Here is a 13,214-nt window from a genome sequence, read left to right on the forward strand (position 1 = left end):
CTGAGCACATGAGCACATGTGACAGACGTGACAGAGTCTGGAGACGCCGTGGAGAACGTTCTGCTGCCTGCAACATCCTCCAGTATGACCGGTTTGGCGGTGGGTCAGTCATGGTGTGGGGTGGCATTTTTTTGTGGGGCCGCACAGCCCTCCATGTGCTCGCCAGAGGTAGCCTGACTGCCATTAGGTACCGAGATGAGATCCTCAGACCCCTTGTGAGACCATATGCTGACACATGCACATTTGTGGCCTGCTGGAGGTCATTTTAAAGGGCTCTGGCAGTGCACCTCCTTGCACAAAGGCGGAGGTAGCGGTCCTGCTGCTGGGTTGTTGCCCTCCTACGGCCTCCTCCACGTCTCCTGATGTACTGGCCTGTCTCCTGGTAGCGCCTCCATGCTCTGGACACTACGCTGACAGACACAACAAACCTTTTTGCCACAGCTCGCATTGATGTGCCATCCTGGATGAGCTGCACTACCTGAGCCACTTGTGTGGGTTGTAGACTCCGTCTCATGCTACCACTAGAGTGAAAGCACCGCCAGCATTCAAAAGTGACCAAAACATCAGCCAGGAAGCATAGGAACTGAGAAGTGGTGTGTGGTCACCACCTGCAGAACCATTCCTTTTTGGGGGGTGTCTTACTAATTGCCTATAATTTCCACCTTTTGTCTATTCCATTTGCACAACAGCATGTGGAATTTATTGTCAATCAGTGTTGCTTCCTAAGTGGACAGTTTGATTTCACAGAAGTGTAATTGACTTAGAGTTACATTGTGTTGTTTAAGTGTTCCCTTTATTTTTTTGAGCAGTGTATATACAGACATACAATAAAAAATAAAAATAATAATGAGACATTGGATCATAAGGTCACCTGCCGTAGGCTACATATTATACGTTACGTGTGAAACATTATATAAGGATAATCTAGAGGTTCATTCAATGTGATGTGGGGGGAGATTCTCCATATAGTCAATAAAAGGTTGCCAAATTCTGTAAAATGTATTTAACTTATTCCTCAAGCGGTAAGTAATTTTCTCCAGTGGGATACAACTATTAACTTCTGATAGCCACATTGCAACTGGCAGGGGGGAATCCAATTTCCATTTCAAGGCGATACATTTCTTGGCAATCGCTAACAATATTTCTGTTAGCTTTATAGTATGGCTTTGCCTAAGATTGGTGTTAGTAAAGTTGCCCAGTAGACAGACCTCCGGGTCTAGAGGGAATGCAACCCCATGAATTGAGGATATGGTATTGCATACCCCCTGCCAGAAACTGTGTAGTTTTGAACACTGCCAAGTGGAATGGAGGAATGTTCCTTCATCTGAGCCACATCTAAAACATAGGGAGGACATATCAGGGTTGAACTTGTGCAGTCTAGATGGGGTGATATAAAGCTGATGGAGGAAATTAAACTGAATCAGTCTGTATCTGGAGTTCAATGTGGATGTAACACCATCCCTGCATAGGTCACTCCATAGACCCTCATCGAGATCAATACCCAGATCTTTTTCCCATCTAAGTCGGGGTTTATCTAGCCCAGGCAGTGTTAGTCCTGACATAAGAGCATCGTAAACACGGGAAATGGTCTTGAACAGTGGTTGGTCTGCGTGGCAGAGTTGTTCAATAGGTGTCATCTTAGGTAGGTTCCATTGTCCCTTGAGAGACACCCTAATAAAGTTTCGTAGTTGTAGGTAGCTAAAGAAGTCCCTATTAGGCAAGTGGTATTTCTGTTTCAGCTGATCAAAAGACATAAGAACTCCCTCCTCGTAACAATGCTCCAGAAGAGTGATCCCCCTATAGGACCATGGTCTAAAGTTACTATTCTGGAAAAACATAGGAATCAATCTATTGTTCCATAAAGGGGTTTTAGGGGAAAGGAATCCCCCTCGTCCGAACAGCTCATGTAGTTTGCCCCATGCCAGGACAGAATGTATGATTAAAGGGTTGTCTGTGATGTTTTTTATAGATTTTCTGTCCCATTTGTAAAACAAGTCTGCCCCAGTGTCATCATTTACCTCAAGCTTTTCAATGTTCAACCATGAGGGAGAGGGACCCTTGTCAAACCTCTGAGCCAGAAACCTTGACTGTGCTGCCCAGTAGTACATTCTAAAGTTGGGGAGGTTTAAGCCCCCTTGACTGTAATCAAGGGTCAGTTTATCCAGGCCAACCCTAGGGGTTTTGCCGTGCCAGATAAACCGTCTGGTCATCTTGTCGAGAGAGGAAAAGAATGCTGCGGGAACAGGGATAGGGAGAGATTGAAACATATATAGAAATCTGGGCAGGACATTCATTTTAATTACATTGATTCTACCCAGTAGAGTGAGAGCTAAGTCCATCCATTTACAAAGGTCACCCTCCACCTTTTGCAACAAATTGGCCAGATTGAGTTTATAGAGGTTGTTCAGGTTACCATCCACCATTATGCCCAAATATGTGAAGCCCATAGGCGACCATCTAAAAGGAAACTTGTGCTTGATGGTATGATGGTCAAAGACAGACAACGGTAAGATTTCGCTTTTATCTAAATTGACCTTATATCCAGAGAAAGAACTATAACACTGTAGTAGGATCTGCAAGTGAGAGAGGGAGTGTTCTGGGTTTGTTAGAAATAAGATAAGGTCGTCCGCAAAGAGTGATAATTTATGGGTATGGGGGCCCACCTCAAAGCCATGTATGTCAGGGCACGTTCTAATAGCCTCAGCCAACGGTTCGATGGCGAGGCCAAAGAGGTGGGGGCTAATTGGGCAACCTTGTCTGTTCCCCCTATAGAGAGGGGAAAGAGGAGGAAGTAATCCCGTTGGTAGCAATCCTAGCTTTAGGAGATTTGTGGAGTGATTTTATCAAATTTACAAACCCGGTACCTAAACCAAACTTTTCCAAGATGCGAAAGAGGTATGGCCATTCAACCCTATCAAAGGCCTTTTCAGCGTCGAGGGAGACTGCGACACTAGGTATTTTGTTTTTGTTAGCAAGGTGAATTATATCAAAGAACCTTCTGAGATTGTTGGAGGACAATCTATTAATTATGAAGCCAGTCTGGTCTGGGTTGACCAACAGGGGAAGACATAACTCCAGTCTCTTAGATAGCATCCTGGTGACCAGTTTACAATCTGTGTTAAGGAGAGAGATTGGTCTATATGAGGCGCACTTCAGTGGATTTTTCCCTTTCTTGTGGATTACAGTAATCGCTGCTTGAGAGAAAGACTCTGGAAAGCAGTTGTCCTCCCCGGCTTTTTTAAGTACCTCCATAAGGTAGGGGACCAACAGCTCCCTAAATTCTTTATAGAACTCTGGAGGGAAGCCATCCTCCCCAGGAGATTTATTAGAAGGTAAGGATTTAATGGCCTCCAACAATTCAGGAACTGAGAAGTGTTCACTCAGGCGCTCGCTGTCTTCCCCTGACAGGCATGGGAGGTTGAGAGAGGAGAGAAAGGAGTCGATCTCTGATAGATCATCGCTTGATTGGGAAGTGTAGAGGTCTTCATAGTATTTCTTAAAAGTATTATTAATTTCAGTAGGGTCGAAAGATATCTCATTAGTGAGAGTTTCTATAGCATTAATTGTCCTCTTACTTTCCTCTGCTTCAGTTGCCATGCCAATACTTTGTGTGCTTTCTCTCCAAGCTCATAATAACGCTGTTTTGATTTAGTGATGGCCCTCTCAGCTTGATATGTGTTCAGAATATTATATTTCAGTTTTTTATTTACCAAAAGCCTGTATAGATCTTTAGTTGGGCCTCTTTGGTAGGTTTTCTCTAGCTCTGAGATTTCAGATTCAAGGGCACTCATTTCCGCACAGTGTTTTCTCTTCAGCCCTTTAGTATAGGAAATGATCTGTCCCCTCAGATAGGCCTTCAATGTGTCCCAAAGAATGAAACTGTCAGGAGCAGAGGGTTTGTTTGTCAAAGTGAAAATATTGATCTGCTCTTTGATGAATGCACAAAATTCAGGTTGCTTTAGGAGTGTAGAATTTAGTCTCCATCTATATGCTCCATTTACCTTGGTAGGAATGGAGATTGATAATACCAGGGGAGAATGGTCACTAAGCAATCTGGGGAGATACTCGACATCTAACACTCTATGAAACAGTTGTGTCGACAGTAAAAAGTTATCTATGCGTGTGTGTGTCTTGTGTGGGTGTGAATAAAAAGAGTAGTCCCTATCCTGTGGGTGCAACTGTCTCCAGATGTCTAGTAAATTGAGATCTTTTATGAATGACATGGTGAGCTTGCTGGCTTTGGTAAGAAGTGAGGGTTTATCAGAGGACCTATCAAGAACTGTATCTAAACAAAAATTAAAATCTCCTCCAACCAGTAACCATCCTGGTGGTGCTTGAGCGACCTGAAGAAAGACATTCTGAATAAACATATGGTCATCGAAGTTAGGAGCATAAATATTCAATAGGGTCCAAGACTCTGAAAACATATGCCCCTGCACCAAAACAAACCTGCCAGAGGGATCAGAGATGGTGTTGCTAACGCAGAAGGGGATGTGTCTACTTATCAAAATTGCAGTTCCTCTTGCTTTGGAGTTAAAAGAGGACGCAAAAACTTGTCCTACCCATTCCCTCTTCAATTTCTTGTGTTCACTGGCTGTAAGATGTGTTTCTTGTAAAAACACGATGTCAGCCTTTAATTTCTTAAGGTATGTATAGACTCTCTTCCTTTTAATCGGGCTGTTAAGACCTTTTACGTTGAATGTGACATATTTTAGTGGATTAAGCATAGTAGGGTTTCAAATATGTAACTGAATGGAAATCTATCATATGTAGATAGTTAGGAAATGTTTCCACATTGGTTTGAACACAGAAGTGACCTATGTGTCTCTTTAGGAAGGAAACAATAAACATAGAAAAAAGGGGAAAAAAATAAAGAATCCCACCCACCCCGATTGTTAGGCTAAAACCACAATCCCAACAATCAAACATGAATACACTTGTAGAGATACGTTGCTGCTCGCTTTCCATCTTGCTCTTACTAGCTAAACCTTGGCGTAAACTAAAACCTGCGAGCTCTCTAAATTGAAAACAAACGTTGTGAATAGACATTTATGGCTGAATATTTACTGCCCACGGTAAGGGCTGCTTGAGTCTCTTTTCGAAAGATTAACATAAATGAGGGGGAAAGCAGTGGGCCTAAACCCACTTATTTGCTTCGCCCAGTGATATGTACTAAACCAAAATATACTCTCCTGTAAATGTAATAGAACTCACCCCGGAAAGATACGGTTAGTTGAAAATGTACAAACCAATTATAGCGACCAGGAGGATATCAGCGGTTCAGTCCGGAAAAGAGAAAACAAACAAACTGCATCTTATCCCCCAAAGAGACCGTTCTGGCTCAGACGTTGCTCAGTTCTTTGAGAAAAGTGTACACTTCTCCCGGCGTGTTGAAGAGATGGCTTCGACCGTTGTACTGAACTTTCATCCGCGCAGGGTGGATGAGGTAGCCGATGATGTTCTTCTCCTTCAGTGCCTTGGCGGCAGGTCTGAACTGCTTGCGACGTCTTGCGAGATCCGCGCTCATATCCGGGAAAAGGCTGACCCTCTTGCCATCAATGGTTATGTCCCCTTTGGCTCTTGCGAGTTGCAGTACCTTCTCTCTGTCTTGGAAACGGAGGAACCTGACCAGGACGGCCCGTGGGGGCTCATCTGGCCGGGGTTTCGGCGCTGATGTTCTGTGGGCGCGTTCGATTTCCAGTGGCTTGGTGAAGTTGATTGTGCCTAGGACATCCGGGATCCATTGAGTGAAGAAACGGACCGGGTCACGGCCCTCGCTGTCCTCTTTCAATCCCACCACATGGATATTACTACGTCTGCTCTGGTTCTCCATCTGATCTACCTTGTTTTTGAGGTAGGCATTGTCCTTTTGCAGTTGTATCAAGACCTGGTCATGTCGAGCGATGGTGTCTTCAACTGTGCTAATGCGCAACTCTGCCTCAGTCGTTCTCAAAAGGAGATCATTCATGGAGGATTTCAGGTCGTCAATGGAAGAATGGAGTTCGGCCGTTCTCTTATCCATTTTCATAGAAAGACCTTTGTTACCATCCTGAATTTCCCGGAGGAAAGTAGCCAACATGTCGGCAGGCTCGCAAGAGGCCGAGAGCAACAGTCTGGAACTGTCGTTTGAGTTATGAGGGCTAATGCTAATCTTGCTAGCGTTATCGTTATCTTGGGAGTCAACGACGTTTTGGTCGTCCTTCTTGCCTCTCTTTCGGTGGTCCATGGCTATTTGGGAAGGTAAGTACTTGACAATTTATCAGCCGATGTTAGAATATTGTTTCAACGTTGTGATTTAGGTAATAATAGAATAACTTTGAAGAGCCCGGTTTGTCAACGTCTGCTCAGCTCCGCGGCATCACGTGACCCCCCGACTATTGGATGTTCTAATAGGTACTTTAGTATTGCCAGCCTAATCTCGGGAGTTGTTAGGCTTGAAGTCATAAACAGCGCAATGCTTGAAGCATTGTGAAGAGCTGCTGGCAAACGCAGTAAAGTGCTGTTTGAATGAATGTTTACGAGCCTGCTGCTGCCTACCACCGCTCAGTCAGACTGCTCTATCAAATCATAGACTTAATTATAATATAATAACACACAGAAACACGAGCCTTAGGTCATTAATATGGTCAAATCCGGAAACTATCATTTTGAAAACAAAACGTTATTCTTTCAGTGAAATACGGAACCGTTACGTATTTTATCTAACGGGTGGCATCCATACGTCTAAATATTCCTGTTACATTGCACAACCTTCAATGTTATGTCATAATTACGTAAAATTATGGCAAATTAGTTCGCAACGAGCCAGGCGGCCCAAACTGTTGCATATACCCTGACTCTGCGTGCAATGAAAGCAAGAGAAGTGACACAATTTCCCTAGTTTAATTTTGCCTGCTAATATTAATTTATTTTAACTAAATATGCAGGTCTCAAAAAATATACTTCTGTGTATTGACTTTAAGAAATGCATCGATGTTTATGGTTAGGTACATTCGTGCAACAAGTGTGCTTTTTCGCAAATGCGCTTTTGTTAAATCATCCTCCGTTTGGCGAAGTTGGCTGTCTTTGTGATGAAGAAATTGTCTTCATACAGTTCGCAACGAGCCAGGCGGCCCAAACTGCTGCATATACCCTGACTCTGTTACACAGAATGCAAGAGAAGTGACACAATTTCCCTAGTCAAAAGAAATTCATGTTAGCAGGCACTATTAACTAAATATGCAGGTTTAAAAATATATACTTGTATATTGATTTTAAGAAAAGCATTGATGTTTATGGTTACGTACACATTGGTGCAACGACAGTGCTTTTTTTGCGAATGCGCTTGTTAAATCACCCGCTTGGTGAAGTAGGCTGTGATTCAATGATAAATTAACAGGCACCGATTATATGCAACGCAGGACAAGCTAGATAAACTAGTAATATCATCAACCATGTGTAGCTAACTAGTGATTATGTTAAGATTGATTGTTTTTAATAAGATAGGTTTAATGCTAGCTAGCGCCTTACCTTGGCTCCTTGCTGCACTCGCATAACAGGTAGTCAGCCTGCCACGCAGTCTCCTCGTGGAGTGCAATGTAATTGGCCATGATCGGTGTCCAAAAATGCCGATTACCGATTGTTATGAAAACTTGAAATCGGCCCTAATTAATCGGCCATTCCGATTAATCGGTCGACCTCTAGTTCTAACAATAAACTTAGTCTTAAAATGCTTTTGGGAAACAAGGCCCAGGTCACTGTCAACAACATATGTAGTCAGCTAGCAGATCTTCTGGCTTTTTCTCAGTCCTTTGATCTTACAGACCAATATATAGGCTAGAGGCCTTCTGGGGGCCACATGCTCCTGGCTTGAAGGTGCAAACTCAACAGTTATGAGACAGAGTGTTGGAGGCTCTTCACATGGAGGATTCCAGAGGGCCAAAAGTTCAGAGCCAGACAGTTCAGAGGCAGAGCAGGGGCCATGGAGGTACTGCTGGGAAATTAAGTGGGTGGTTGGGGGGCTGTAAAGACAACAGTAAAGTCTGAAACCCTTGGCTGTGGAGTATTCAGCCAGCAGATAAACACTGTTCACACAACAAAGACCAGTGTAATGACCACAATTAAAATAATCTCTCCCTCACAGAGGGAATCTGTGACTCTGATGCTGTACACAATGTGTAATGGAAGACTTTCCAATTTCATGTCATGTTAATGTCATTATGTTGTGAGGGGAGAGGGGCTATCAACTTGGGTAATCTGTATATGTTGGGTGCTAATATAGTCATCCTATAAGGGATAGTGTTGTAGAACTTAAAAGATATGGAAAGAATCCACAGGCTTTGTTACTTGCCATGAAAAGGCTGCTGGCATCCCCTGGCCATTCAGTTTCTGAATTGTTGCATTCGCTACATTATTATTTTATATCTAATCTAATCTTGACGCCATGCAACACGGTTCTGCTTCACTGAGCAGATCAAAGGATAAGATTGCTAGACCAAAACAGCCCACTACGTGTCTTCTGAGTCAACCATTGAGTGAATGTGACACAGGTCACGCCTGAAGTGGCCTTGTGTCTAGCTGGCTCTCAGATGAAATGGCTCCAATGAGACTCAATTTATGTCAGGCAGAGTTGTCCAGTGGCTGCTGAATTAATCACACTGACTGACAAAAAAACAGCAACTCAGTCCTATGTGTGCTTTACCCCCACTCATTTTTTTTTAAAGATATTGTATTTTTACATACACCAGATAGGTGAAGTGAAATGTATTGTTTTTTTACAGGGTCAGCCTTAATAGTACCTCAACCCTGGAGCAAATTAGGGTTAAGAGCCTTGCTCAAGGACCCATCTACAGATTTTTCACCTTGATGGCTCGGGTATTCAAACCAGCAACCTTTCAGTTACTGGCCCAACGCTTACCACAAGGCTACCTGTCACCCCATGTCTGCACTGTAAACTGAATACTATTTCATTCCAAGAAGGCCTAGCTTTCTCTCTCTCACTCCTTCTCTCTCTTTTTCTCTGCTGCCATGTGTTCTGTTGCTTTGTCACCTGCGGCAGTGAAAAAAATGTCCCTTGTCGTGCCCCCAGAGCGATCAGAATACCTCATTTCCTGCGTTGGGGCGCAGGGGAGCCATAAGCAGGGACAGATGAGAGACTGATTGGAATAACTGATGCTGACATTCAAGACTAGTCCCAACAAAACATCCTTTGTTTTTCCGAAAGGGGGAAATATACAGTAAAAGCTTTGCCTTGCTCCATTGACACACATCCCACCCAGTCCCAGGGGGGTTGAGGGGAGACGGTGGGGATGATGATGAAGGAGGGAGGAGGGGGGTTCTGTGCTTTCTATGATCCACACCACTGGAAAACTTGAACAGCCCCGCCTTCGCAAATTCCCAATTTACTGCCCTTTTACCCCTACTTTGAGTGATTACCTCCGCTCAAAACATTGTTGCCAATAAACTTTCCCCTGCAGTCTTCAGCTATGTGTTCTCTAGCTAATACGCTTAACAGAATGCCTACTTGCTTAGATTTGGGTCATTGCATTCACTCAACAAACTTTCATTAATGGTCCTACCCCTTGACCTAGACACTCCCATGAAAATGTCAATGTTTTGTAAATACTCAAGGATCTCTCAGTTTTGCAAGCAACCTTTTAGCTTCAAACATGTGCTGTCTTTGGGAGAACAATGATGTATTCAGCATTATTTGGTTGTACTAAGGCTATGTTGGCTTTAGCCCAGGAAGCACAGCAGTGGCAGAGAAAGTTGCCAAGACAGCTCAAGTGGGAAAGTCATTCAAATTGTCCAACTGTCCACATTCTAAGCCTAATCTATTTCCTAATCATATAACCATGTTTCAGTGGAGCATTATGGATAAACTCAAAGAGAGACAACCCCCACAAGTGCACATCCTTTCTTCATAATCAATCAAAATAAAGACGTTTTTTAATATTTGTATTTATATTTTTATTTTACCTTTATTTAACTAGGCAAGTCAGTTAAGAACAAATTCCTATTTACAATGACGGCTAACCCCGGCCAAACCCTGCCCTAACCCGGACGATGCTGGGCCAATTGTGCGCCGCCCTATGGTTGCTGTACTGGCTTTAATACTCAGCAAACAGCCAAACTCCTTACCCTCTGAGTGTCTCCTGTCCTCTCCGGCGAACCCTCTGCACCTCCCTCTCGTCCACCTTTCCCGTAAAGCGGCTGGCTTGGTACCCTCCATCTCCCGCCTGGCCGTACGCAGTGTGGACCGAGGCCAAGCACACGGCCGCCCATCCCAGCAGCACCTGGGCCAACTTCCCTGCTCCCATTGGCTGCTTTGTGTGGCTCTGCGTAGCTCTGCTGCTGAAGACTACTGGATGATGTCACTTCCCCTTACTCTTTGTTGATGTCACCTGGGGTGAGCTACACACACACGTCTGTGTGGACCTGTCCCAGTCCCTGTGTGCACTTCAGGGTTGGGGGCTGGTGGGGGGCAGACAGGAACATACATCAGGGCTTTTGGCCTCCAGCAGACATGTGCAAGTTAACCATCTCAACACAAGATTATTGGTCAAAAGTGATTGGTACTTAGGGTGAAATGTGTGCTGTTTCAAGTCTGCAGAAAAAGTAATGGTTTGCTGTGCCAAATGACAGTAAAATGTATTTTTAAATGCTGATGTAATTGCTAAAAAATCAACAGTTTTATTTAGAAACCCACCTCCAAACTACCCCAATCCTCTTTCTCTCTCCCTTAATTGGGAAAATCTTCAGTTATTATTTCAGGGGGAGAACTAAACCCAGTGTTTCACATTTACTTTCACCGGTATCTGGATTTCAAAATCTAATTAATTTCTAATTACTTACCTGCAAGTCTACTTTTACAGGTTGGTCCTGGCTGCATTAAAGCATATTACGTTGAAAAACGATCAAGTCTAATTGGACAGCTTTTGGTTTTATTATTTCTCATTAAAAGTCAGCTTTAAGACTAAATGATTGGCCCCCAGTGATATATAACCACCGTTAAAACCACATCAGGGGGTTACAGAGAATGAAGGAAATATTGGCCATTTTCTCCTCAATAGTTGGTTATTATGCAAAACATGAGGAAGAAAAATAGCCTCCATCATTGACTTCAATAAAATGTAATGGATGATGAGTGATAAATGACCGGTAACGATACTCCGCCTTCTCTCACTCCAACCCCGCTCTCTTTCTTTCGATCTGTCTTTCGCTCTCTCGACACATTCAGACGCGCGTGCACACAAACACTTTAAATTGCTTTACATAAAATATGTTGAAATGTCGAAGCAGGAAGTCATTACAAAAATGACCGTAGCCATGTGAATATGCAATATTATTCATAATTTGTTCTAATATTTGAAATCATACATATAACGTTTTTTTCCCCTCTTTCACAAATTTGATAGGCTACGACATCCTCAGTGGTAAAACGTTTGGTGGCTTCATTTACAGTAGGCAATGCGGGGGAGTTAATGTTCACCGGATCAATCCGCGAGACCGATCAAAGAAATGCCTGATCAATTACAGTACCTATTGCACTATATATAGCCTTTTTGTCGACTCAAATGTCAAATGACCGGTAAGCTATTTACACTGCAAAAAAGACAGATTCAAAACTTAAATCAGCTAAAATGAATATACAACTGTTCTTGCCTTTGTCTTACCTCTGAAAAACGTTTAATTAAAGGACAAGATAAAACTACATTGAACAGTGAAACTTCTAAATATCTGAGGGGCAAAATATTTGGGCACTATCATGCAGACATTTTGTTAGCAACTTTTTTTATGGGACAAAAATTAAAACATGATATCGAAGTGGACCACAAAGGTATCGTCTCTTGAAGCAAAGTTGCAAAGTAACAAACTAACCACCTTGATAATATAACCAACCACACAGCATAACAATTATATTCCCAAAGCATACAGGGAACCTCGGCTCGTAGGTAGGCTACTGAATACTTATCAGCGACGGAAAAAATGCCGGTAAAACAGATGTTGCAGCTTTGCCAAAAATAATCCTCACCGAAACTTTTTTGACAATTCCTTTCAACCATTCACAACTGAATAGGCAAGTCAATGCGCATTACTTTTGTTTTATAACACAAGCTTAACATTCTCAACTCGGGTAAAAAAAAAAGTCCTATGACAATAGTGAATAATTGATAACCAGTGTCATAAATCAATAATAGCACAATACCTTATAATTGTTGCAGTGCCTTGAAGTCGAGGAGCCGCGAGTACGAATTTGAAATGGGATATGTGCCTCGGAATGGGATATTGAACTATATCCTTTGAGAAAAAGAGAAAAGTTAGGGAATTGCCCTGATTGGAAGAGGGGAGGTGCTTTTTTAAAACACACAGAGAGGGGGGTTACTAACGGACCACAGGACAAACCCACATTCCATAAGACTCTGTTATAAAGTGGGCAAGTATTTAGACAGACCTCTAACATGACCTATTTTCCAGCTACTTTCCTTTATAGCTGTGTAATGAAGACGAGTCTAATTAAGCAAATGATCAGTTAGACTAAAGCAATTAGTCAACTAATAATCCTCAATCGATGGAAATGTGTAACACAAACTAACCTTGCCAATAGGATAGAATTCCATCATTACCGCCACAAAAGGTTGTTATAGTTCTATGGTTTTTGACTAATTATTACATGGAAGTGATCTGTGGACCTTTGCAATCATATTGAATAAGATCTTTTGTCTTTAAAGTTTGGTCAGTGGACACACCCTGTCAATTTAGTATGTTTACGTTAAAACCAAACTTAAAGGACACGTTATTGCTATATTGTCTGTATATTACATGAAAGGTTTACGCATGCTATTTAGATAGCTCTTCTATTTATTGCAGTAGCCCCCAGGGCAGGGGCGCAACTTTCACTGGGGACATTCTGAAATTGCATTTTTGTCCCCCCCAGTTTTATCATTGGAATGTGATACAAAACAATGCAACGATATGCTTTAGGACCATGCGGACGCCTCAGAGTGGTCGGGTAGGCATTATGACCCCCCCATTTCTAAAATCAAAGTTGGCCCCTGGCACATTGCATTGATTGACACATTTCTATGCAATGTTGTTAATGTTGATAGAAAATAGATCAAATGAACTGGTGGCCTATTGAGCAGCTGAGCACATCCCACGTGTTGGGATACCCCGTTTGTCTAAGGAAACAAGTTTGGAAAACACAGCAAGCAGTGTTTGTCAGGACTGCCCTA

General features: G+C 42.7%; 1 protein-coding gene across 1 annotated transcript in view; it reads right to left on the minus strand.

The window, feature by feature from the left end:
* LOC129867260 (fibrillin-2-like) overlaps window positions 1-12,273 on the minus strand; it is a 107,490-nt gene extending 95,217 nt beyond the window's left edge. The window contains exons 1-2 of the mRNA XM_055940549.1: window positions 12,188-12,273; window positions 10,120-10,452 (exon numbers count right to left, since the gene is read on the minus strand). Coding sequence (XP_055796524.1) covers window positions 10,120-10,298 — 179 coding nt within the window. The 5' untranslated portion in view covers window positions 10,299-10,452; window positions 12,188-12,273. The remainder of the gene's footprint in view (window positions 1-10,119; window positions 10,453-12,187) is intronic.
* Between the last annotated feature and the right edge of the window lie 941 nt (window positions 12,274-13,214).

Source organism: Salvelinus fontinalis, chromosome 12 (genome assembly GCF_029448725.1).
Source record: "Salvelinus fontinalis isolate EN_2023a chromosome 12, ASM2944872v1, whole genome shotgun sequence".
In the NCBI taxonomy this organism is placed as follows: Eukaryota; Metazoa; Chordata; class Actinopteri; order Salmoniformes; family Salmonidae; genus Salvelinus; species Salvelinus fontinalis.